At 36.5% G+C, this 27,808-nt stretch overlaps 1 protein-coding gene across 2 annotated transcripts in view; it reads right to left on the bottom strand.

Moving 5' to 3' along the window:
* LOC101285395 (doublecortin domain-containing protein 1) overlaps positions 1 to 27,808 on the bottom strand; it is a 95,130-nt gene that overhangs the window by 22,361 nt on the left and 44,961 nt on the right. Inside the window, exons 4-7 of one of the 2 annotated variants that reach the window (XM_049714239.1) lie at positions 27,250 to 27,406; positions 26,626 to 26,788; positions 24,798 to 24,864; positions 7,666 to 7,918 (exon numbers count right to left, since the gene is read on the bottom strand). In XM_049714239.1, coding sequence (XP_049570196.1) covers positions 7,858 to 7,918; positions 24,798 to 24,864; positions 26,626 to 26,788; positions 27,250 to 27,406 — 448 coding nt within the window. In that variant the 3' untranslated portion in view covers positions 7,666 to 7,857. Of the gene's footprint in view, positions 1 to 7,665; positions 7,919 to 24,797; positions 24,865 to 26,625; positions 26,789 to 27,249; positions 27,407 to 27,808 lie in introns of those variants that run through there. The other variant, XM_004263954.3, reaches the window with a different exon arrangement.

Below are 27,808 nucleotides of genomic sequence, written 5' to 3'. Positions count from 1 at the left end.
TTCCAGGTCACTTATCTGTTCTTCTGCCTCATTTATGCTGCTATTGATTCCTACTGGTTTAGTTTTCATTTCAGGTATTGTAGTGTTCATCTCTTTTTGTTTGTTCTTTAATTCTTCTAGGTCTTTGTTAAAATTTCTTGCATCTTCTCAATCTTTGCCTCCATTCCTTTTCTGAGGTCCTGGATCATCTTCACTATCATTATTCTGAATTCTTTTTCTGGAAGGTTGCCTATCTCCACTTCATTTAGTTGTTTTTTGGGTTTTATGTTGTTCCATCATCTGGTACATAGCCCTCTGCCTTTTTATCTTGTCTATGTTTCTGTGAATGTGGTTTTTGTTCCACAGGCTGCAGGATTGTAGTTCCTCTTGCTTCTGCTGTCTGCCCTCTAGAAGCAAACTATTTAAATAAGAACCCAAAGAAGAATTTTAGAAGAAATTTAACATACCAAATACTGTGAAAATGAATGGATAATTATGAAATTAATTCACTGGATTACTAAAAATATTTTTCTTTTGGAAATTAATTGTACTTGTTCAGTAGAAGAGAACTACAATTTATCATAAATATTTTGAGAAAGGGAATCTGTTTTATACTTTTATTTTTGCTGATTGAAAGTTTGTCAAATACATTACAAATTTTCAATGAATTGACATAAAATATACTTGGTATGACTATCTGTTAAGATTAACATTTCATAATGACTTTTAATAAAGATCATGACCATTATTTTAATCTGAAGATGCCAGGAGATTGGGTTAAATTTGCCTATTACTTACTTTTTGTACTTATTAAGTAGCTTAAAGTGGCTGAATTCTCATCAGCCAACTGTGAGATTTCCAGTTACTCCAGATTTTCGTCAACTCTTAGTATTGTCAGTCTTTTTAATCTTAGCCTTTCTAATATGCATGTAGTGGTAACTCATGGATTTAATTTGCATTTCTCTGATGGTATGTAATGTGAGCATCTTTTTGTGCACTGTGGTTTATTTCTTGGTCTTTATTAGTAGTGTTCAAATCTTTTGACCTTTTTATTGAGCTGTTTGTTCTCATACTATAGAGTTGCCAGAGATCTTTATATGTTCTGAATGCAAATTGTTTGTCAGATGTGTGTTTTCTGAACATTTTCTCCCAGTTCTGTGGCTAGATTTTTCATTTTATTAATGCTGTCTTTTGAAGGGCAGAAGATTTAAAATTTTGGATAAAGTGGATTTAATATTTTTTGTTTTCTTTCATTTTAGTGCATACTTTTTAGCCCTATCTAAGAAATCTTTGCCTACCTCAGGTTGTAAAAAATGTCTCCTCTGAGAATTATTACAGCTTTATTTTTCTAATGAATAGATCGATGGTTAATTTTAAATTAAGTTTTGTGATGAGGTAGGTACTGGGGTAATTTCTTATCATGCAGATACCTAATTTCAGAAATATTTATCAAAAAAGACTGTTTTTTCCTCATTGAATTATCAAGATTAATGTGTCAGTATAGGTGTGAGTCTATTTCTGAACTTTCTACTTGCTTTCATTCCACTTTATATGTATCCTTATGGCAATACCATTCTGTCTTGATTATTTTAGCTTTATAATAAATGTTGAAATCAGATAGTGCAAGACTTCCAAATTTGGCATTCTAATTCTTTTGCATTTCCTGAGCTTTCATTGAGCCTCTTGGATCCATGATTACCTTTTCTGGTCTCTTCACGAATCCCCTACATGTTCAATAAAATTCCTCCCCTCCAACTGGTCAAAACAGAAATGTCTCCCTGGCCTGTGCATTCTCCCATAGTTGTTTCCTTTTTACATCTCCATCAGTTGCTCTTTCTCTGGTACTTGTCTGTTCCAGGCCGTGTGGAGTTCACCGTGTGCATCAGCAACTTAGTATTTAGCCAAAGGTACAGGGGGAACCCTAGGCAAAATTTGGGAATTATTCTCTAAATATCTCCCTCATTTATGGCATTTCATGATAAATTCCAGCCATTTCGGCCTCCCAAAACTTTGATGTCTTCCTTTTCAGCTTGTGGAGATCACTGTGCTTTTCTTGGATTCTCTCTCCCTACACCACAGTCCAAAAATTGCCTCCAAGTATAAAGATGAGGTAAATGGTTAAGACTCACTTCAACATTTCCTCTTCTCTCAGGCATGACAGTCTGGTGCTTCCCATTGCCTAAGGTTTAAAAATAGCTGTCTCATATATTTTGTGCAGTTTTCAGTTGTTTAAAATGGGATAGCTAGTATGATACTAGCTTTTCTATTATAACCGTAAACAGAATCCTCATATTTTTTTTAATGGTTATGTTAATTCCTTTTTAGGTGAGGACACATAGGAATTAAAATGTGAGAAAAAGTATATTTGTGGCAGTTTCACATATAAAGATATATTATTCTTCAAGTCAGAAAATGGGTTCTAGTCCTAGCTATTCCAGTTGCTCCATTTTGGATATGGCAGTTAACTTCTCTAAGTTACAGTGTTCTGAGTTGCTTGATTAGACTACTTCATAAAATTCTGTGACTATAATGTCCAGAAATTAAAGTTCAACAAAGATACTTTAATGGTATGTATGAAAACTAATTTAATAAACCTTTCAGGTTAACCATTATTGTTATATGTTCTTAGTAATTAAAATGTATTAAAATGTAAAATGTAAAGAGAAAAAACCATAAGGCAATTTTAATAAATGAACAAAAATAAATTTTACCTTTTCGGATTTAATATCGTGCTTATGTCTTAACTGATTAGGGGAGTTAAAGCATAATGTTAAGAACTGCTCTTAACTACCATCTGTAAAGTAAATAAACATTTAGACTGAATATTCTCACTTGTTTTTATTTCAGCCAAGGAAATCTACATCCTTTTCTTCTTATGATTTTGTTCAAAAAAAATTTCTGACCACCAAGTAGTTACTTATAATATTCTGAAATAATCCAATTTTATAACCCTAAATAAATAGAAGACAATTGGCTATCCATAGCCTCTTGAAAATAAACTACATTATCAAATTTTATATTTTTTAAATATCTGCTTTCATATTTTTTATCTGATATTAAACCCTGGTATGAACATTAGACTAATTTTTAAGACAATAATAGTATCAATAGGCTTTTGCTCATATATCATAAAAAGCTCTTTAAAGAACTTCCAACATAAATAATTATGCATGACCTCCCCTGTCAGAATCCATGTTGAGCATCCTTAATCAAATTTTGTTACTCCAGGTGCTACCTTTTGAATCTCTTTAAATGTTCTCTAAATTTTCACTCACACTACTGGGAAAACCTCTGTTGTTATAGTTACTGATTTGTGTGTGAACATTCCACAGTCATGCTATTCATGCTGCATTTTTTTTCATCTGAATTGGGCCTTTCTTTTTTTTTTTTCTTTTAATTGAAGTATAGTTGATTTACAATAATGTGTTAGTTTCACAACACACATAGCAACATATAGCAAAATGATTCAGTTATACATATTTTTTCAGATTATTTTCCATTATAGGTCATTACAAGATATTAAATATAGTTCCCTGTGCTATACAGTAAATCCTTGTTGCTTATCTATTTTATGTATAGTAATTTGTATCTGTTAATCCCCTACTCCTAATTTATCCCTCCCAACCTCCCTTTCCACTTTAGTAACCAGAGTTTGTTTTCTATGTCTGTGAATCTGTTTCTGTTTTGTATACAGATTCATTTGTATTATTTTTTAGATCCCACATATAAGTGATATCATACAACATTTGTCTTTCTCTGTCTGACTTACTTCACTTAGTGTAATATTCTCAAGGTCCATCCATGCTGTTGCAAATGGCAATATTTCATTCTTTTTATGGCTGAGTACTATTCCATTGTATAAATATACCACATCTTCTTAAACCAGTCATCTGTTGATGGGCACTTGGGTTGTTTCCATGTCTTGGTTATTGTAAATAGTGTTGATATGAACACTAGGGTGCATGTATCTTTTCAAAATAAGAGTTTTCTTCTTTTCTGGATATATGCCCAGGAGTGGGATTGCTGGATCATACAGTAGCTCTATTTTTAGTTTTTAAAGGAACCTCCATACTGTTTTTCATAGTGGTTGCACAAATTTACATTTGAGTTGGGCCTTTCTTAAACATGAATATTTTCTTAAAGTTTTTTGCTGTTACTGTTTAGGCTTATTGAGCTGTTTCTCAAATTAACAAATGGTGAATATCATAGATGTCTAAATCTTCCTCTGGTTTAAAGGCATCTGATAAAGTCTATTATTTATTTATATCTTGACAGTCATATGTGAGTAACTCAATATATTTTTTGTGGTTTTTCAATAATAACAGGGAAAAATCATTGCAGTGAAATACGTTCACATACAAACATTAAGAGAATATTTATTTTTTTCTAAGTCAGACTTACTACACATACACTACTCCTGTCTTGCTAACCTGTAGACATATTCCTCTTCCTGATTTCTGAACTCCTTGCACTAGTTCTCATCTAGCAACCAGTGTTACAATTTCCCATAAACTGTCTTCTCTGTCACACAACTTATTATCTTTCTCTTACACTACATGAGAAGTATAGAACAAACAAGGAGTCTATGAAAATTTCCATTAATTAGTAAGTTTGAGATTTTAGAACACCAGAACAAGAGTTCTCAAACTTTAGTGGGATTAGGAAACATCTGGAGAGATTTTCTGAAATTCATATTCTCAGGCCCCATGTTCAAGAGATTCTTAATTCAGTAGGCTTGGAGTAGGGCCTAGAAGTCTGAATTTTTAACACATAGCCCAGATGATTCAGAGGCAGGTTTTCTCAGAAAGTCACTAGTGTGCACAATAGAGTAAATGAAGACAGGGGAACACAAGGAGAAAGGCATCCAAGAGAGCAGATAGGGAAAGATAATCTTAAAGTTGATGGTGAAGGGATATACCAGGATAGTCACAGGGAACAATCAGTTCAAACTGGAGTGAGAGTTTTTTCCATTCTTTCATTTATTTCAATATCTCTTTCATTGTTTTCTTCACCATTGTAATCTCATGCCATTAGTAATAGTACACAGAAAACCAAGCAAAAAGCAAATAAATAAGATACAATTATTAACTGCTGAGAAAAAAATAAAGATGTTTCATAAAGGAGATGTTGTCCTGGATAATACAGTAATCCACACAGCTTAATACCACTTCTCTGACAATGATTCCAAGAGATAACTGAGGGAAAAGAAACTTATCTACCACTAACACCAACCTTAAAAAGTTATGTATCCGGAGCGGTTTTCATCTTCCATTTACTTTGCATCTTGTGCCCACAAATTTTTCCTAATATCTTTTTCAACACATGGATAATGTTTAGCCTATACCCCATAGTAGCAGGTGCTGTGTTACTGCTGTTACTAAAACCATACCAAGTAATTCTAAAACCATCTGATTCCAGTTTCAAAGGGATGGGCCATAGTTTTGGTATTCTAGAGTTTAGAGAAGAATTATATCACTTTGATGCTCATTTCAAACTTCTTAATAACTTAACCTCCTAAAATAAATAAACGGATATGCCTTTGATTTTGTACCTATTATTGAAATACAGTTATTTCCCCGTGGCTCCATTCTGAGCTCAGAGAGCACTTTTATGCTTCAACTACCTTATTTTATCAGCTGTCTTCTATAATTCCCTTCTTATTTCACTGCAATAACCATCACAATATTAGAGTCCTTTACTTTGTACTTCAGTTTTATATTACTTAGCAATAATCTAAAAATAGCTATTAGTCCCCAGCAGTCCTAATAATCTATCATAAAAGAGAAAATAACGTGTTTTTACAATGACTATGCCACCTTTTTAGTCCTACTACTGATTTGGTATTTAATCAATAAATAGGGCATTATCCTGTGATTATCAACAAAGCTTTCAAAATTTAAATTTTATTTACAAAATAATTAGCTAGCCTTATTTTTATTCCCTCCAAAAAGTTCTATCGACATCCAAGACCAGTATTCCATTGCCTCCTCTCCTTTAGCTCATTCTTAAAAGTACTATTGAGACAAATATTTACAAATACATTTATTACTGAATCTTGTCCAGAGTTTCATAAAAATTGTGAAAGTTCTTTAAATTCTACAAATTATAAGGAGAAAAAATAAGCGAAAGAATTCCTTGATCATCCAGTTTTAAATGAATTGCTCTTTCGCGTCAAAAAGCAGAATAGCAGTGACATTTTTATTTACACTCAACCTTTCTTCTAAGATCATGTAATCTGTAAGAGTGACTATTACCCCAATTTTATCACTGAGGCATAGAATTACAGAGATTGAACTGAAGTGAACTCAAGAGGTTATCTAATCTAGCTTCCATCTCCAAGAATGACTGCATTTTAACAATCCAAGAGCTATGCCCACCTTCTCCATTTTTCAAAATCCCCAGGGAAGATGTTACAACTTGCCTTAGCAATTTGCTCTGGTGTGTAATATCCCTTGTTTTACTCATAATTCAAATCTGCAGATAAGAAGGAAATAATACCCAGTTTCCCAGCTCCTCAGTAAATGCTCTTACCCAGATGTAGTTACAAAACAACTACAAAAATCAGTAGATGAAGAAATAGATATTTCGAAAATAAAAATTTCCAATATCTAGTCAACTATTCACCTGTTTCAAACAATATTCATTTTGAAAATAGTCTGGTATAACAAAATAATTTATACTTATCTTCATTTCATAATAAATGTTTCCCATTAATAAGAAAAATAATTTCTAACTATTAGATGTATATTTATGAATCCTAAAGATAAGAACAACAAGATAAGAATGTAATGGGAACTTTCTGGGTGCCAGGCATTGCATTCCACATGTAATATCACATTGAATACTTACATCAGTTCTATCAGGTAGGTATATTATTATCACCAGTTTTCAGATAAAGAAATTGAGACTCAGACAATGTAAGTTATCCAAGGTCTCATAGCTAGTGAATGACAAAGCTAGGATTAAAACCTAGAGAGTTTGGTTATGCTTCACTGTCTCTCTAATACATATTTAATAAATTTTAGTTGCTTTTATTATTATTAACAAGCTACTTTAAGATACAGTGAAAAATCTTTATCTGAAAAAAAGAGGCTTCCCCCCCACCCCAAATTCCATTAGTTCCTCTATATTTTTAAATATCAAAGATCTGGGAAGTACAAGCACCTTCTAAAAAAAATGCATTTATATGACAAGTAATACTTTAAAATTTGTTTTTTCAAGTTTGCTGGATTGTTACATGATTTTTCTTAGGCCCATCCACATTTACTTTTTATAAATGCATATGGATATTTTTAAACTGAATTCTAGTTATTTCAGACTTAATTTATTGTTTCAAAAAACAAGGGTGCTTCTAGGTTTTACTACTAGTATTGTAAATGAAAAGGAGCCGTTTTGAGATTTGAAGATAGTTAAATTGGCTTCAATCTAAATATCCTGTAAAATATTATAACCAACTAGAATGTTTCCTCAAGTGTAAACATAACTTTTAACTAGGGAAATGGCCAACTATGTTAGCCAGATTATTTCTTGAAATACTGTTCCTTTATTAAAGTAAGTTATGTTGTTCGTGCAATAAGCATATATCTAAACAGCTGAATTTTTACATTCTATATAATGCCTTCTTAATATTTCAGTTTATTAGTTGACACGATATATAAAAGGAAAAAACACATTTCAAGAGTCACAAAAACTTTGAAATTTAATTTATACTTCAATATTTAATACAAAATTACCTTTTTCATTGTTTCCTTTCCCACTGTAATCTCATGCCCATCCTGCCCCGTGCCATTCTTAAAGAAAAGAATTCGGACTGAGGTCTTCTCAGTAAGTTTCTTCATTCTAATAGAAAGAACAGGCTTGGTTTTCCGTATTTTGAGATCAGTAGGAAGCATCAGCCCATTCATTGTCCAAGTTACTTTCTTCATTAACAACAGATGGTCTAGAAGAGAATTTTTTTTTTAAGTCAGGTCAATATTTGGCTTCAAAATTAAAAATGGACACATCATGCTTCCCCTCCCCTTATTACCTATATCACATACACTGGCCTGTCTCCATTTAGATGCTGGTTTCCTGAAATGCTACCACCAGCTTCCCACTAACCGTGACATAAGCTGTAGCAAGCTGTCTGCTCTGATAGCCTGCATAAATCATCATTTCTGAAGGGAACAGATGTTCAGGGTATGAAAGAGTAATACCACAATTTAGTCCTAATTAAAATTCACCTTAGCATGCCTCTATCACTGATCAGGTGCACTGGGCTGAAAGGGTCCACTGAAAGGGTCCAAGGTCCTTTGCTTAGTATAAAACAACATGGGGCCTGAACTTTTGTGTTCTTTGGTGTTTGGAAAACACTTTTTTTAATCTTTAATATGATTATTATCCAAGTTGCTTTAAAGGTGATGACCTCCAAATAGTAACCTTATACATAATTCTCCTGTCACTAGAATGAAGGTGGCTTCTAGGACATCTTTGGTAACAGGTTGAAACTATTTCACTAAAAATGAAAACCAGCTTTTCATTAACAATTTACTTTGACCCATACATTTTCAAAGATGTGTGCATGAATATAAGTTTCAAAACTCCCACTAATATTAATGGGAGTGCAAATAAATTACTATGTATGAGTTTGAAAATGTAAGGGTAAGAACAGAAGTGTAGTATATTACATACTAAGTTGCTGTCACCATTTCTCCCTTTTCAAGAGGTTTCATTTCATAAATAAATAATTTGCACCTTGGTTATTCACTTTATTTGTGCATTCAATTTATTTTAGATTATATTTTCTTTTCACATAAATTACAAAAATACAATGATTCCTCCGTCATCTGCTCTTTATTTGTCCTAATAAGAGAAATAAAATTTTATTTGCATAGAACTTAAAATGGCTGCATTTATTTGTTTGCCCAAATTTCCAAACAACCCTTCACTATTAGTATTTACCTTGAAAGAAGCATGGCCTCTTTAACCTAGAAATGGTACTTTATATAAATCTGCTAGTATTGATATGAAACATGAACCGGTGGTTGTATACAAACTTCAAGTCCCAGAATGGCTACGTTACATGTTCAAAAAAACAAAAACGCTTTCTCTCCCTCTCTCTCTCTCTCTCTCTCTCTCCCACACACACACATACACACACATACACACTCACATACACGTACACACACATACACAGTGGGCAGGAATATGAGCAAAACTTGGAGAATAAATTAAAACTAGAAGATTATAAATATGATTAAGCCTTCAAGAAGAGAAAAATTTTTTACAGAAATTAGTTACATATTTTGTCACTTTGTAATCTTAAATTGATAGGAATTAGAATCAGAAAAATAAGCTAGAAGTTAATGAGATCATATATGCCTGAAAGAACTGAGAACAGTGGTCAAATAAATACTTGTACATGTATGTTCATAGCAGCACTATTCACAATAGCCAAAGATGGAAACTCAATCTCTACCAATGGGTAGATGGAAACATAAAGTGTGGTATAAACATATGATGGAATATTATCCAGCAATAAAAGGAACAAAGTACTGATACATACTACAATGTGGATGGTCCTCAAAACATTATGCTAAGTCAAAGAAGCCAGACATAAAAGGAGATATACTATGTAATTCCATTTACATGAACTACCCAGAATAGATAAATCCATACAAACAGAATGCAAATTGATGGTTGCCAGGGGCTGGAGGGTGGGGAATGGGGAGAAATAAACGGATAAGGGGTTTTATTTTGGAATGATGGAAATGTTTTGGAACTACATAGGAATGGTGGTTGCACAACACTGCAAATGTACTAAATGCCATTGATTGTTCACTTTAAATGATTAATTTTATGTTATGTGAACTTCACCAAAATAAATAAAGAAGGAAGGAGGAAGAAGAGGAGAAGGGGGAGGAAGAAGGAGACTACTAATGGCCAGTATCTCTGAAAATAAAAAAACATCTCTCACTGGGAAAAAAATAAATTCTTGTATTTTGATAGGAGTGTACCCACAATCTGGACACGGCCCCCCCCCCCCAGATACTTTGCATTGTGGAAAGGGTATAATCCTTTAAACTAGGTTTGAATCTCAGCTCTGTAACTTAGTGGCCCTAGATGAGTCATACCTCCGTGCATCTTTGATTTCTCATCTACAAAGTATGTAGTGGACACCACTCCACCAGCTGATGAGGATTAAATATCTTACATGTAAAAGTACCTAACACATTGAGGTCACTCCATAAATGTTGGCTTCTTTCCCCACATCCCTGAAGTCCCATGCTTATGGAGCTCTAGAGTATATTAACTGTTACATCAGAGTCCAACCAGAAAAACAGAATCCATTCAGAGTATTTGAGCAGAGGGACTGACTGCAGGGAATTGGTTATGTAAGTAATGGAAAAGACCCAGAAGCAACAAAAGGACAGTGACACAACCCAGAGATTAGCAACAGCAAAAAACCACTCCCACCAAGACCAGAGGGAGAAGGTGTGACAGGTACCCAGATTTAGAAAATCTTACCAATAAAGCGTTTTTCCCTTTGATTTTTCTGACCAGGCCAGAATTAGGTTGAGGTGAGTGAAGGGCCAAGAATGCAAAATTTAAGGAATCATGCTCGGGGTGGGGCAAGTGCACAACCCTCAAAGTGAGTGCCTCCTTAAATCTTGTCCTGTAGGTGCTACACTAGTCTCTCCCTAGTCCCAGCCCTGGCTTTGACTATCTCTTCTATATGCAGAATTCCTGAAATTCCACGAAAAATCATGCTATTAGTCAGACACTGTTTTATATGATTTACAGGTTTTAACTCATTTAGTCCTCTCAACAACTCTATGAGAGGACTATAATACCATTGTAATACCATTATCCTCATTTACAGGTGAGAAAATTGAGGCACAGAGAAGTTAAATAACTTGCACAAGATCTCACAGCTTGTAGGTGATTGTGCTGGTATATGAAGTCAGTTCTAGAAACTGCTCCAAATCACTACACTCAAAAAAAAAATAGGGCTTCTCTGGTGGCACAGTGGTTGAGAGTCTGCTTGCCGATGCAGGGGACACGGGTTCGTGCCCCGGTCTGGGAAGATCCCACATGCCGCGGAGCGGCTGGGCCCGTGAGCCATGGCCGCTGAGGCTGCGTGTCCGGAGCCTGTGCTCCGCAACGGGAGAGGCCACAGCAGTGAAAGGCCCGTGTACCGCTTAAAAAAAAAAAAAGAAAAAACAAAACAAAACAAAACAAAACACTACACTCTTCTGTCTCCATCATACATTTTCTGCCATTTTTTCAAGTTCAATACGTCTGAAACAAAATTTCACATTTTTTTGCACAACTTGATGCACCCTTCACACTTCTTATTTCTGTCAATGTTTCCACTTTTTTTCAAGGTTTTCCACTATCTTGGGGAGATTTTGAACCCTTGTCTCCTATTCATTTCTCTGCAACCAATTGTTTATTCATTCAATGATATTTATTGGGTGTCCACTCCTCAAGGCACCAGGGTGACAGCTGTGAATAGGACAGAATAGCTGGTACAGATCACAGCCTCTTGGGGAGAGACAAACAGTGGAAGTCCTCTCTGAAGACGGGACATCTAAGCCGAGAGGCCTGAATGATGAGAAGTTAGTGATGAAAACCTGAGGGAAGGAGCATTCCAGGCAGAGAGAAAATCAAGCACTGAGTCTCCGAGGTGAGAAGGAGCTTGGCGGGTTTGAGAAAGAAAAATAAATAGTTTGGACAGGGAGAGAATATGTATGGATAAAGCCAAAAGGTAGAAAGGGGCCAGATTGTGTAGGCCAGGATGAGGGGTTGGGGGTTTACTTTGGATGTGATGGGAAGCCATTGGAAGGCTATCAGCAGAGCACCTTATGAAGATCAGACTGTAACGGAGTGTAGGGAACACTGGTGGTGTCCCCTGGATTCTTTTCACCAGGCTAGTGTGCCCAAACCCCAGCTGCTGTGACTCCAGGCCACTAACGCCTCACAGCTGACCCTTCTCCAGAGACCTGCCCGTCGGCTGAAAGGAACCAGCCAACTAGTCAGGAAATGCCTGTGAGGTGATGAGCTCTTCCTTCCTACTCAGGGGGACAGTCCACAGCCAATGACTGGGGGGACACAACAGCTAGTCCCCTTGCCTCAGGGAGGGGCAGCTCAGCGGTGTGTTTCCCACTCCAGACTGGGACTAGACTTCAGCTGAATACAGGGCTTGGCCAAGCTTCTGCCTCTGCCCTGTGCTGCCTCCCTCACTCCTTCACAGGTTTCACGTGACAGTGTTCCCTAAGGCCCTTGCACAAAAATCCACAGTATGACAGAAACCATCTCAGGCTCTGCGTCTAGGGAACCTGACCTCAGACAGAGTCAAAGAAGGGAGACCTAACTCTCAGCTCTGCCGTCTTCACAGTAACTCTTCAAAGCATCCTTTCTTTCCATTCCCAGCCTCATCTGAGAGATCATCTGCAAGGGCATCCTAATTGTATTTGACCCTCCTCCATTACACCTGACATTCTATACTCCAATTACAGCTGAATTTCCCTACAACAGCAATTTTGTCACTGCCCGATGAAAAAGTTCTGGAAGTTAGCCTTTGAAGTTTTCCACGAGTCAGTCAGCCAGCCAGTCCGTCTGTATGTCTGTCTGTCGGTCGGTCAAGCAGTCCACAAATACTTATTGAGCCCATCTTATGTACCAGACCCTGTGCAAGGAATATGAAACAGACACAGTCCCTTCACTTAAACGCACATCTAACAGAAGAGTTTACTGACAATCTGACCCTAGCCAAACTTACTTGGTTTTCTCTTACTCTAGTTTATAGCACTACCTAAGCTGTCTGTTGATTATTCCATGAATACAACAAGTTCATCTTTAAGTCCATCCTTCACCTATTCAGACTCAAGTCCTTCTCAAGATCCAGTTTAAGACCTTCCTTCAGCGCTCCAGCCTAAAATCACCTGTCATTGCTTGAATCCTTTGAGCATTTGCAGCCTGTAACACTCACCCATATATTCATTCAACAGTGTTTGAGAACTTACCCCATGCCAGGATCTGTACTACCTGCTAGGGAAAGAGTGTAAACCATCTGGAATTATTATGTAAATGTTTTATAAGTGTATATCCTATTTCTGCTTCCGTATTTAAACCCTTAGAAAGTAGGACTCAAGTCTGTATTTCTCATTACTTGCTCCAGGGTATATAGAAATTCACTGCACATGGTATAGTTACTAGATGTTAACCTTTCCTGTGCATTTAAGTGTTCAACTGATACAAATTTAATTTTATGTCACTTTTCATAACATACCAATTACGCAAAATAAACTTTATTGCCTATGTGTATGTACCTACCATCTTTATTTCCTACCTCTCCCCAGTGTGAACTTAAATATGATTGTTCTACCACCTTGATGTTCACTAATGACCACAATGGCATACAATTTTTTCAGGAAAAGAAGAAAACTTGACAAGGAGCACTGCTTGGCAAATGAAGGTCTAGAAGGAGTGGAATAGACTGGGATGAACTCAGAGTATATTTAAGGTAAATGCTTATATTTTCCTCAAGTCTCCCTTTGGAGGTCATCTCTTCTAGGAAGTCTTTTCCAGCTTGGACCCCCTGCTTTCTGCTCTTTGTGAAGACATCTACCACTGAACTGAACCCATTGCACTGGCACTTCATGCTTTCTTGGCTAAACATGCACTGCTTATCTGGGGCATGGAGTAGGTGCTCAATAAGTGTTGAATGAATTAATGAACAAACCTGTCTTTTATTCCAATAAAACATTTCAATAAAAGGAATATATTCATAATTCTATTACCTAAAAACAACTAAGGACACTTTACTCCACTTAAAAATTAGGCAGGCTAAATTTTTTTTTAAATCACATTTCTGAAGTTCCAAATAGGTTTTCTGAAAGAACTCTAGGTGGATCTAGGAAAACCACATAATACATTTTCAAATAAATTTGAAAATATTCTTTACAACATAAATTATATATAGGTGTTTTTAAAGGTACTCCTACTTTCCAGATCCTTGTCGATAAACATGGAAAGACTACTGGAAATATACAAAACTTTTTATACAAGTAAAGATTTTTAAACCAACCTGCAAAGCAGCCTAATAAAATAATACTAATGATGACTAAAACATATTAATAATATACTAGATAGGCAGGAAAGTCTTAAAAGCATGGGCTCTGAAGCCATACTCCAGGGATCTGAAACTTAACTTTGCCTCTTGCTAACTCTGTAACCTTGTGAAATCAGTCAATTTCATTTGTCTTAGTTTTCTTATCTGAAAAATGGGAACAATAATAGTAATTCCCTTACCTGTTTTATGGATTAAAGAAATTTCTACAGATAGAACACTTTTGCGTTAATATGAAACACAGTGAATGTTGCTGATATTATTATCCTCCTCGTGATTTTCAGCAAGAAATTAGCATATAGAAAGCAGTGCATTAAGTACTTTGTATACACTAACTGGTCTTATCCTCAAAACCCTACGAAGCACATAATATTACAATCTTCATATCACAGATGAGGAAAATGAGACCTGGAGAAATTAAGCAACTAGATCTGTATAATAAATCGCTTAAGAGAATCAGAGATCAGACCCAGGCTGAATGATTCCAGAGCCTGCTTTTTTAACCGTGACACTGTACACTCCCTCAAGTGCCTAAAAAGTAATAAAAGAATTCCCTTAATTTAAAATAACTGGATTTCCCATGCTTCTTACTTTCCCACTTTCCACCATCATCCCACCTTAGCACCCATTCAAAAAGCATCTGCCTTTAGTGGCTATATTTTGTTCAAAATGTCCTTATGGAAACCACTGTGACTCAGTTTACTAATCTTTGTGTCTGTTGTCAGTCAAATAAGGTTTTTCAACCTCAGCAAGTGTTGACATTTCTTTGTTCTTTCTTGCGGGGGGGCTGTACTATGCGTTGCGGAATGTTTAGCAGCATCCCTGGCCTCTACCCACTAGATGCCAGTAGCACCTTCCCCATTAGGATAACGAAAAAATGTTTCCAGACATTGCCAAATGTTCCCCAGGAGTTGAAATTTCCCCTAGTTGAGAACCACTGCAGTAAAGGAGTTTGAGACAATCCCCCTCTGCAGAGGTGCAGGGAGCTGTGAATAAGCTACTGGCACACACCATGCTCTTTTCCGATTCCAACTCCTGATCATGACTTTTCCCCTCCCTCTTTGCTGGGCTATCTTCCTTCCTTCTCAACTCAGTGCCACCTCCTTTAATCTACCCTCTTCAAGCTTCACAGCCTCACCTTTGCGTCCCTCATTTTATTGAACTCTTCTGTTTTTGTATGTGTGTCCCTGTCAGACTTTGAACATTTCAAGGGTATGAAATGTGTTTTCATCTGTGTGCCTCCAGTATCTGGTATGTTGTAAACAGGTGTGCTTGCTGGATGTTTAACAAAATAATAAAAGTTGATCATACATTTTCAATGTAAGCATTTGTTCCCTGCTGCAGAGCCAGCACCTGAAATAATGTTTAATCCCATAGTAAATGCTCAATAAATATTTGGAAAATATTTTTCAAACATGTCAGATCAGAGTATGACTATTATTTCATTAGGTGGATATTAGGTAATATTTCCATTAGGTAGATATTAACTTGACTTATATTTTCTTTGTATATTGGAAAAAGATTACATTTTTATACTCATGACTAATTAGCATTTTCATTACCATGTCCCTCCTTGAATTTACTCAGAAATGTATCATGGAGGACAAAGTAAGAAGAAGCAAAAAAGTCATAGGCTTAGTGCATTATTTTGCACGGGTTCAGAACTGTAAAACCAATGTTACTTTAAAAATTATTGATTCTAACCACCCATTTCATTTACTCAATTAGTCATTCAACATACATTCACTGAGTGCCTACCAAACGTTCCTGCACAGGCTCCGGACACGCAGGCTCAGTGGCCATGGCTCACGGGCCTAGCCACTCCGCAGCATGTGGGATCTTCCCAGACCAGGGCACAAACCCGTGTCCCCTGCATCGGCAGGCAGACTCTCAACCACTGCGCCACCAGGGAAGCCCTCTTGGTCTTTTGGGAGAACAAGAAAGGAAAACAACACACAGTATGACAGGTGCTTAGTCAGAGATGTCACAGGGTATTGAGGGAGCCTGGAGTAGGGGCACATGCCACAGCATGTGGTGGCCAAGAAAGTCTCCCCAGGGGAAGGGTGTGAGGTAGGACTTGAAGGATACATGGAGTTGGCAAAAGAGGGAAAGCATCCTCCAGGGAGGGGAAACAATGTAGGTGAAGACCCAGAGTTATGCAACAATATGATGGACTGTTGGGAGGAAACTGAACACAGAGAGGCCAGAGATGGGAGCAAGGAAGGCGGGACGCAGCCTATACAGATCAGAGCCTCTGCACAACTCTAAGAAGTCCCACATTCCCCAAACCAAGCCATTCTATCTAATCTTTTGGACAGGAGGGACTACTGGAAAAATCTTCCTTACGTTAAGGCAAAATCCATTTCCCTATGGAACAAAGCTATTGGGGTAAGTGAGGACGAGTACGGATCTGGAACAGCATGTCTTGAAGTGTGCACCACAGGCCTTCTATATGAGAACCAACTGGAGGACCAGGGAACCCTCACATTTAGCAACACGAGGTGAATCACAGCTCTAGGGACATATGCCTTCATATGAAGAAAGGTGATGAGGGCTGACAGCCAGGGTAAGCGTTATTACATCCAGAGGCAAGAAGAAAAACAGGATCTGACTCTTTTACACCAGCTTGGAGCACCTAGGATGCTCAACAAAGACCTGAGTGGGTTTTAGCCCTGGTGAGAAAGAGGGTTAAGCAAGGCTGGGAGTGGGTGGAATACGGAGTAATCAAGCAGTGAGGGGACTCTTGGGCATGGGGGACAGGAAGCCAGTCTGAGTATTAAAGCAAGAAATGTATTGCCATCTAAACCCACTTTGAACTTCTCAGGAAACATACTAGTCATAGCTAACAAATGCTCTCGACACCTCTGTCTTTTGTTAACTTTCTTATCTCAAAACCCTGACACCCCTCCCAGGGCTGAGGCTATCTGGTACCTTTGTAAGAATTAGAAAACAGCCTCGGGCCTCCCTGGTGGTGCAGTGGTTGAGAATCCACCTGGCAACACAGGGGACATGGGTTCGATCCCTGGTCCGGGAAGATCCCACATGCCGCGGAGCAACAAAGACCGTGCACCACAACTACTGAGCCCACGCGCTGCAACTACTGAAGCCCACGCACCTAGAGCCCGTGCTCCACAATGAGAGAAGCCACCGCAATGAGAAGCCCACTCACCGCAACTAGAGAAAGTCCCGCGCGCAGCAACAAAGACACAACGCAGCCAAAAATAAATAAATAAAATAAATAAATTTATTAAAAAAAAAAAAAAGAAAACAGCCTCTCCACCCCCACCCAGCTCCACAGTCCTTCAGCTGTGCACGACAGGGAGCAGTGGCCCGAAACCTTCCCAAAGGTCACCCCGTCTCCTCTTTCTTACTTCCTCACTTTCAATAGTAGTTAATAAGCACCTACTGTATGCAAGGTACTATGAGAAATACAAAGGGAAGTGTTAAATGAAGAAGAAAGCCTCCCCCCACCTCCCCAACCACCAAAAGAAAAAAAGATTGAGGGTAGAGAATGGGTAAAAAAGGGCATTCCTGAGAGGATGTGGGAAGACTGAAAATCACAGATCTATAGGTTCCTGGGAGAATAATTTATCCCAGCACTCCACTTTGGACCATTGTCTCGTCTCAGACAATCATTAGCATAACCATTAGCCTCTCTGCCATGTAATTATTCTTGGGCTGGCTTACTCTGGCCCCCTGCCAAACGGGAACATTCACAAATCTACATATGAATTTGGGATAGGGGATTTTTAATATACTCCTTCTAAATGTCCACTCACTGTTTGCAGCCAGGCAGTCTGCTCTAATGAGGTCTTTACCCTCCCCTCCCACCACCACCTCATTGGAATATGGATGGTTCATCATGGTACCTATTTGGTCCGTCATTCAATCACTGAACAACATTTACTGAGCAACTATTAAGTGCCAGGCCCCGTGCCAAAAAATGATGGTGAACAAGGCAGCCATGGTTTATGCCCTAAGGAACCTGGTTTAGAGGGGAAAGCAGATGTTTATTTCACCAGTCATTATAAATCTGATGGTCACAAAAGGGTATATTGAGAATGAGCTTATCCTTACTAGTGGGAGCTTCCACAGAAAGTAGGACCAAATACAATGTCAATCCGTCCATGAAGCTCGAAAGCAGGAGCCCTGGAGTTCCCCTTTGGAGAGTTCCTCAATCTCCCCCTTGTTGACAGTACTCTCAGCAAATTCTCTGTCCCTACACACACAACTGTCAAAGAAGCGGTCCTAGTCTCACTTTATCATCTCATGCCCTCCTTTAAACTTGCTGGCCACACCTAGTGGGTTCCAAAGCATCACGACCAGACCCGTCCCAGTGTTTCTCTCTAGAAAGTTAAGAGCCCACTGGGTGAGGATAGGGGTGAGGCCCGCACTCTAGTGAAGTTCTAGTGAAGGTCTGTCATAACCTTGGGAAAAACTTCCCCAAAGGGCTACATTCCAGTCAAGTCCCCTTGACTGTTCATGTTCATACACTTACTCTCTTGCAACACTCAGAGAATATTATGCCCCAACCATAGGATGTACTTTATTTTGAAGAACCCACAACCTATTTTATTTTCCTGGTTTTGTTTATAACCAAATCATGAAAAAAATAAAGCATGTTCTAGCATTAGAAGGTCTATCTACAGTATCACCACATTTTCTCAGTCTACTTTAATGAAAGCCAATACCCGCCAAGAAATTAAATAAACCTGAGTGCTCCCCACATTGTAATTTTCCATTCTGCATGTGCAAGGCAAAGAGAATACTGCCTTATTCTGTCACCAGAATAAAAACAGCAAACTTGCAACTTCAAGTCCATGGGCTTATTAAAAATCTTATTTTTAAAAATTCATTCTCTTGTAGTTGGGTGATAAACTTGAAAATACATTAATGCTCTGACTGTCAAGTAAGTATAGATAATGACATTAAATGTGAACAAGCACATCATTTCATGGGTGCAAGACGAGTTTATAAAATATAAATGCTCTGACAGTAAGAAAACATACTGCTATATTCAATTATATCATCTGCTCAAAATACAATTGCTTCTGTGTTTGGTAAATAGACTAAATCCAGGTCACATTCCTGTGTTCAACTGAGTTTCTAGTCACTCCCTTTTCTCTAAATACTTGCGTTCTTTGTTTCTACATGTTCTTAAGTGTCATCATTTATTGCTATAGGCATGATGGCTATACTTAACTCATAATGACAGTGGTTGTCATTAGATTTTAACTCAGTAACACTAGTCTGACATATCATTTGAAGTATGTCTTCAATTTAAATTTGATTAAAATTACAAACATCCCATCTATTGTGCCAATCAAAATGTTGTCACCCTTTCCTTGAACTTTTCTGTGAACTTTCTTGAAATAAGTTATGGCAGCTTAAAGTTAAGGCTCGCCTTGGGTCATAAACATATTTTAAAATACCACTCTTGGAATTGAGAAGAGCAAGGCCAATTGGGGCTCCTTTTCTAAAAGGACTTGATTTTGACTCACACCCCAGAAAAATTCTCAAAGCAAAAAGTACAATATAGTGAGACTTCCAAGGCTTTAACTCAGATTCCCATATCATGCTGTAACACAAGTGCTTGGTAGGGATTTTAATTTGGTTGTATGTATTTTAAGATCTCGGACCTAGCAAATACCTTTGGTAGTAAAACCAGGTACTTTCATGTATGCAAAACTGATGGAAACGTGTTGAGCAAGAGCTGGAGCAAAAGAAGGAAAATAGATAAAGAACATGTGCAAATACAATGTTTTAGACACATATACAGCAGGCTTCTTACATACATCGTCTTATTTACTCCTCATAGCTACACTATTGGGCTCAATTTATGGATGAGGAAAATGAGGCTAAGAGAGGTTAAGTGATGTGCCCAGGTTCATAGAGTAGTTTGCTTCCCTGGCAGTGATAAAAAAGTAGAGACAAATTATTGTGTTGTTGTTGCTGTTTTCCCAAACCCAGGCAGCTATTCTAGGAAGGTAACAGTGGACACAAGGTTCTGATTAATAGCCTTGGGATCTTTTTTTTTAGTGTTTTTCTATGTATGGGAAGATGCAAGAGCCTGGGCTCATTGAAAATATTCCTTTGATATGCATCTTTTTAAAGATAAATAAATAAATAAATAAATTTATTTTTGGCTGTGTTGGGTCTTCGTTGCTGCGTGCGGGCTTTATCCAGTTGCAGTGAGCAGGGGCTACTCTTCATTGCGGTGTGCGGGCTTCCCATTGTGGTGGCTTCTTTTGTTGCGGAGCACGGGCTCTAGATGTGCGGGCCTCAGTAGTTGTGGCACACGGGCTCAGTAGTTGTGGCTCGCGGGCTCTATAGCACAGGCTCAGTAGTTGTGGTGCACGGGCTTAGTTGTTCCGCGGCATGTGGGATCTTCCCGGACCAGGGCTCAAACCCGTGTCCCCAGCATTGGCAGGCAGATTCTTAACCACTGTGCCACCAGGGAAGCCCTGCCTTGGGATCTTAACAGCATTTGGAACTTTAGTTATGTGTATGAAATGCTATTCTCTGTGTTCTATTTTGACGATGGATTTATAAACATTTAATTTTCAAATAATTTATCGTTTTTTTTAGAAAATTAAGCCACTATCCAATAATCCTTTTAGATATTACCTCTATTATACAGGTAAGGATAATGACATGCAGACCAATCTGCCCAAGGTCATATAACAGGGACTAGAATCTTGCAATACCACCTGACTTCAAGTCGAGTGTTCTTCCCACTAAATAATAATGCATTTCTCATGTCTCTCCTAACAGATATCTGAAAGCTTCAAAAACGAATGGTTTGGAAGACAAAACCCTGAAAGAGTATGTATAGACTATATAAATGAATTCTCAGGTAAAGTAGCAAGCAGGGTAGGTAGACAACTGCCTAAGAGATTTCATTTAAAAAGGTTACTGCAAACGCCTGGTTCAGATTTTAAATTCCCTCCTTTTGTTTCCATGACATCATTTATTCTTGTGATACTACCCTTTTTATTGCCTTTATAACACTTAACACTGTCAATAAATAACTTATTTAGTTCTCTATATGTTTATGTCTATTGCTTCTTCCACCTTATTAGAACCAGAGTTCCACAAGACCTCTGTCTTGTTCACACCATATCCTGGCATACTGTAGGGATTCAATAAACACTACTTGAGGAAATGACTGAATGAATGAATGGTCTCTCTTTAACTATTCCTCTGTCTCCTTAGACGGAACCATATTTTTTTTTTATTGCCTTCCACTCACTCTCTCAGCTCTAGTCAGGGAGATGTTCTCTCTGTCCACTTTTACCCATGTAGCAAACAACTCAAGGTGATAAAGACAGCATTTATAACCCTTCTGAGTTAATATCCTAGTGAGAATTAAAATTTATCAGATTTCTTTGCAGCTATGACAGAAAGACCATATCCAAAACCCTTAAGGTCAGATATGATTCCATAAGTAGAAATTTTTGAATTTCAAAAATGTTAATATGTTACATATATCAAATATTATGTAATGTGCCCAGCAAGGTCTAGGAGAGCAGCCCATAATCAAACACATTAATTATTTTTCTTCAAAACAATCGATTGGTTATACCAAATAAGGTCCTGCTATTAAATGAGTTATGAAAAAATTGTTTGGTCATCTGCAATTTTGGATTTTAGAATTGCATATAAGAGACTGTGGACTTGTAGCACTAACTCAGGGGTTGTAAGGAGAAAGTATAATACACTTTAAGCACATGCTGAGTGCATGGCATGCAGAAAGTATTCAAATTATCAGGACAGTTATAGGTTTGCAGGCATCTTCATTAAACAAGTGTAGCCTCTGTGTGCATATATACAATATATACAATTCAACAATTCATGGATATGTCAAGAATTTAGATGTTTCTCAATGATTTGTTATTTTGACAGTATGAGATGTTGCCATATGCTTGCTCTAAATTTTCCTACTGGCTAAAGGATTCCTTTCGGTGGCAGGGGCCGTCCATCTCTTGCAATGTCTTCAGAGCCACATCTGTTTATATAGTAAGGATACTGTACACATTTCTAGGTTTAAAACTTTTGAAATAGGGAAATATATAAAATATATGCCTATAGTTTTACCCTCACTTGTAGAAATAGATAAAAGAATCATGTGCTCTCTCAGAAGTGGGTTTTTTTTCTCTGCATAATATCATTTTCCTGCTTTTGGTATATGCAGCTAAGTGGGAGAGGAGGTGGACTGACAATCTCACCTAATACCTATACTATACAAACAAAATGATAATAGAGAATTTGGGAACACCCACTCTAACTCCTGTTGCAGCTGCCCAAGTTAAGTAGTGGTCACGCTATGGGTGAACATCACAAAGCCCAGTATTAGCTTTAGCAGGACTAATGCAGCCATCGGTGTAGACAGCACTGTAGCATTGTCCTGAGATCCAGCAGCAAGAATAGCAAGTGTGATGTGGGTAGTGGATCACTTCTTGAAACTTGTGCTTTTAACACAACCATTTAAAAGTCGACAAATTCAGGAGACATATAATGGAACAGAATATAATGCATGAATCCAGGTTCATTAAACTAATGCATTTTTTGAAAAACAAAATATGACAGAACATTTCATTACTGATGCAGATATGAGAAAAAGTGTTATGCTGCTATTTAGAATGTGTCTTGTATGCCGTGGAATTGAAATATTTCCAAATCATCAATAATTAAAATGATGAGAATCCATCATTTCACTGACATTTACTTCTACATGAAAAGATGGCCTATTTTAAATGTGCTCACACATATTCTTGTCAATCACTAGCTGTCACAGCAAATTATTTCATTTTGTAGATCACATGGCAGTTAGCAGAAATCTCTAGGTTTAAATTTAGATCTTAGGTGTAGTATCAAGAACTCTTTTCATGGCTTTTTTTTTTCTGTGACTACATCTTCACAATACAGTATATAAAAGATGTAAAATCCTATTCGTAATACTCAGTTTCACTTCTGGTTAACAAAACTCAGGACTGAAATGAATCACTATAAATGATAACACTGAAAGCCAAATAGTAGAATAGGATATACAGGAAAGAAGGAAAATACAAAACTAAAAACAATAAATGAATAAAAATAAACAATCAGAACTCCATACACAGTGAAACTTGGACCTAATGAATTAGGCCCAAACAGATTTTTTCCCTCATCTTTTTTAAGACATTTAAGCTACTGCAGAGCATGAACCATTTCTTATGCTAGGTTTGCATTGCCTACAGCTCCTAGCAGTTGTAAAGGAGCTGAACTCTTATAAACCCCATGAATCTGATGCAAGAATTTTTACTGTGCCACTATTAAGTAGAAGATCCAGGACACTGTGAATAAAACCTAAACTGTATGCCCATGAATCTGAAAACTTTAATAATGCCTTTTCAAACAACTCATTAACTACATCTTCACAGTTCTAGAGGAATCATTAATAAATTTCAGAATCTTCAAATGGCAGAATTACAAGACTTAATAAGACAGTTGATCTTCATCAAATCTCTTCATAAAAATGCTTTCTGTTTCTCCCACACACAATTAATCTTTCTGTTTAGGTGTTCAACTTCAAATGTAAGAATTATTCTAATATTGCATTTCAACAGGGAATGCTTCATGTCAGTCTTGACCTTGGCTTGACCTCTATATGAAAGCTCTGTGTTTGGAGGTATGTGATGAATAGCTCTCCAGCTTTCTATTAAATCCAGTGCCACTGGTTGTCAACAGTGATGCTCAAAAGGGTGGTAAAATATTTCAAAACTCAGAGATGTTCTGCAGGTCTCTTTCTACCTTAGTAAATCTGGAAATAGTTCCAAGGCAATTTTCACTATCTACACTATTTTTCTAAAGAATAAGAAAATAATGAAGTATGGAAATATAATTGCCAAAATATACATAGATTTATTTGGCTTTCCTGTGCCAGAAATAAAGTGAATTTTCCTTTGGAGGGCCCAAAGCATTCGGTTTAAAAAATTTTTTTAATTTAAAATCAGAGATGAAGGGATAATGACAAAAAAAGAAATCAGACTATGAGTCCCTTTTTTTATCTGTCTCTGATCTGGCCTCGTACCTGGCACATAGTAGACTCTCAATGAATGTTTGTTGAATGAATGAAAATCAGTATATTAAAATAATGACCAGTTACTGACTCTAATGCTTGTTGGTGAGTTGTACATAAAATATTCATGCTCATTTGGAAAGATACAACAGTAACACCAAATTCTGCCAGGTGTTTTCCTCCAATTTACCTTAAGAAAATAGAATTTTCCAACTTCTGAGAATGCCTCCTTCCTCTAAATTTATCTACCAGTTTCAAAGCTACTCATGCATGTTTTATTTTTATGGTAAACTCATGACAACAAGTTGGCAAATTATCGATTATCTATGAAACTCATGCAAGAAAGGTAATTTTAACCTGATTTGAAAAAGTGAATGTGTAGGTGGTATACATATATGAAATCTCCCCACACCCCTCTCAAATTATATACATATATATGATAAATTACATATATGAAACAAATTATTATTTAATATATATATAATAAATTATTGGTGTTTATATTCTTGTTCTGAAAGAAACCAAGTATCAATTTTTAGGCTTATAGGCTTATCTATGAGCTTAACTTAGACAAGTGGCTTTTTCCCCATTATACTTAAGTCTTTTTAACGGACATGTGATGTGCTAGTCTGTATCCAAGCTCACCTACAATTTCTTTTCTCAAAAGACGAGGCACATCTGCCACCTGCTCTACTCCGTGTCCCAGCAACAACTGTCGAGCAGCATAAAGATTGATTATCAGTCAAAAACCATTGCACAACACCAGATTTTGGTGGGTTAAGCTTGCTGATCCAGCAAGAGATGGTGTGAAATTTTCAGGAGTGTGTGCCAACATTTTGGTGCTAAAAGAACAGCAGTGCATGTCACAGTGAAACACAGCCAAAGATACGCAGACAAAGCAGAGAAGTTTTTTGTTCTAGACTTGGCTTTAAAAGGATAAAAGAGAAAACAAAAAGTAGGAGGAAATTAGTTTGTACATTTAAAAATCATCCACCAAGCTTAGTCATGTGTGTGACATTGTTATTTTAGGCATACATGTCCAGATCTTCTAAGAAGCTTAGCTATAAATAATTTTTATATATCTCTTGCAAAATACCATAATCATAAGAACGGCAAGTACTTCTGATTAATAAAAATAAATGAGGATCTTAAGGAAGCATTTATTATATATATATCTGAATATAAAAAAGTCACAGAAACATTTACCCACAAAGACTCATGCTTTTATACAAGCAGATGATTCACTGAATACAAAATAAAGGCAGCCATATTTTAAAGTTGAAGCAAAATTTGAAAAATATATGGGTCTACACTACTGCATAGGTAATTTTCACTGTGTATTGTAGCAACAAGTTTCTTTACAAGGACCAAATTACCTTGAACTTTCTAAGGAATTCAAGAAATTATTTCCTAATGATCAAGTATTCTTAAAGAGATAGACATCCTAGTATCATTTTATATAATAACATTAATAGAAGAAGAATTTTCATCACTTCATCTGTAATGAACTTCAGAATTACTTTTTTTCTACTTATGCAATTACTGCCTAGACTTGCCTTTGGTTCACTGGCTTTACAGCAGTTGCAGGAAAAAAAAGAATACTTCTAATAAGGTATAAAAAGCAGAGGGGAATACAGCAGTTAGATACACTGAATTTGTATGGCAAAGTTCTTATGTCATTTAAATGTGATTACCATATACAGCACTTGATAACAGACCCTGGGTATGACATGCTTAGAAGAATATTCTTACACAGTGGTACTTTTATTTCTCTCTTAAAACAGATTCTTTCCCACTGAAAAAAATTTTTCTTTTAATTTTAGAAAATCTCCACATTTCTGAAGTGTTAGAAACAATGGACTTTTAAAAAAGACCTTACCTACAAGTGTGTCTAAAATATACATATTCATATTTTGTAAATGTAAAATATATATACATTTCAAGGTTAAAAGTCAAGCTGTAGCATTTATCTTATGAAAAATTTCATTTGGAAAATCACATGTATATAAGAATTATATGTTCATTACTGGCCACATTTTCAAAATTATGTTAATGCCATCTGAAAAAAGACCAAGAGTGTAAATGAATAAATGATACTTGAAACTTTGAACTATTTTCTGAGAGAATAAGTCTAATGAATTATGTCTGTTGAGTGTCACAGAAACTAAACAGTAAATTCAATAATCTCTGATTTAATTTATTATATTTTCACCATTTAACCTCCTGCAGGCTCCCTAATGTCTATTCAGATCTATATTAAATTAAGCACCAATGCTAATGAAGGGCAATAAACGTGGCTGTCAGTGGATTTTTCTTTCATTAAGCACATTATCCTCTTACTGAGCTGTAAATGCGTAAACATTAGTTTTGTTAAACCATGCAAAAAAGACAGAATGAAAATCATTTTTTAATTGCACCCCTTAAGCAATTTACTGTGTGGGGGGGTAGGGTGTTGTTGGTTTTTTTTTTTTACCTTTAATTTTTTTGAATGGATCTAAAAAGGGCTCTCCCGTTGAAACATAAACATCGGCTTCACAGGGTATGTCTTCGGGTTCGAGGGCTTCAGTGCCGTCTGCCAAGAATACTCGTCGTGCAGCCATGTTCAGATTCAGCTTTTCCGTGCACTCCTCCAGCAACTAACAGAAAGCAAGAGGTAAGAGAAAGGGATTGACAACAAAGAAAGTAACACATTTCCGCTAAACAAAAGACGCAATGATCAAATAGAAACCCACTGAGCCACTTGCCAAGTTAAGTAACTCAATAACTCCGCCAATATGGTTATTTTGTAGCAGTTGAAAATATACAAATAGGTTAATCACAACACTGAGAATATTTGATTCTCAAATTCTAGTCCTTGAACATTCCATCATTTTAACAATGCTATAGAGATATAAAGCCATTGTATCTGTTTAATTAAATATACTACTTATATATTGATAAAAAAAGGAATGCAATGCCTGTGAGGTCTATGTATATACATATAAGCAATTTACAGATACAGAAAATTTTAAACAATAAATGTCATCTTTCTCACTTTTCATAGATAAAGAGAATAAGGGAAGAAATAAATCACTGAAAACTTTTGGACACCAGTTACCAAGGTGATGGTTGGTACAGTAACTTTGGCAAAAACTGTTCTAGATCCATTTTTGTAAGCTGTTACTCTAATCACTCTGGGTTGAAGTTTGTATCTTTGAGACAATCTATGCCAATCCTGGTGCAACTTAAATTTTAAAGAAGAGGACTCTGCAACTCTGAAGAAAAAAACACACAACAATTTGTGCACGTTGATTAGTAAAAATATTTAAGTAAATATTACCCTGGGTATTTTCTACAGATATAAGCACTAACGATTGTTCCTAAATATTCCTCAAAAAAAAACCAAACCACCTTTTTATAGGATAAGATTGCCCATATATACTTAAATATTTAAAAATATTTAATACATGATAAGTTTGCCAAAACTGTTCATGTAAAACACATATCTCAGAATAAACCATTTAAATCATTTTACTATAAAACATCACAACACTCATTTTTAAAAAATACACATATATATATGCTATATTCTAACAGAAAGCAAAAAAAATAGTAATACGGTCTTATCATCATGAAATAGTAAATGGCCTAGATTTTCCCTTAAGTTTTCATGTTTA

Source organism: Orcinus orca, chromosome 8, assembly GCF_937001465.1.
Source record: "Orcinus orca chromosome 8, mOrcOrc1.1, whole genome shotgun sequence".
Classification (NCBI taxonomy): Eukaryota; Metazoa; Chordata; class Mammalia; order Artiodactyla; family Delphinidae; genus Orcinus; species Orcinus orca.
The sequence above is the reverse complement of the archived record's forward strand: the minus strand, read 5'-3'. Positions and strand labels throughout refer to the sequence as shown.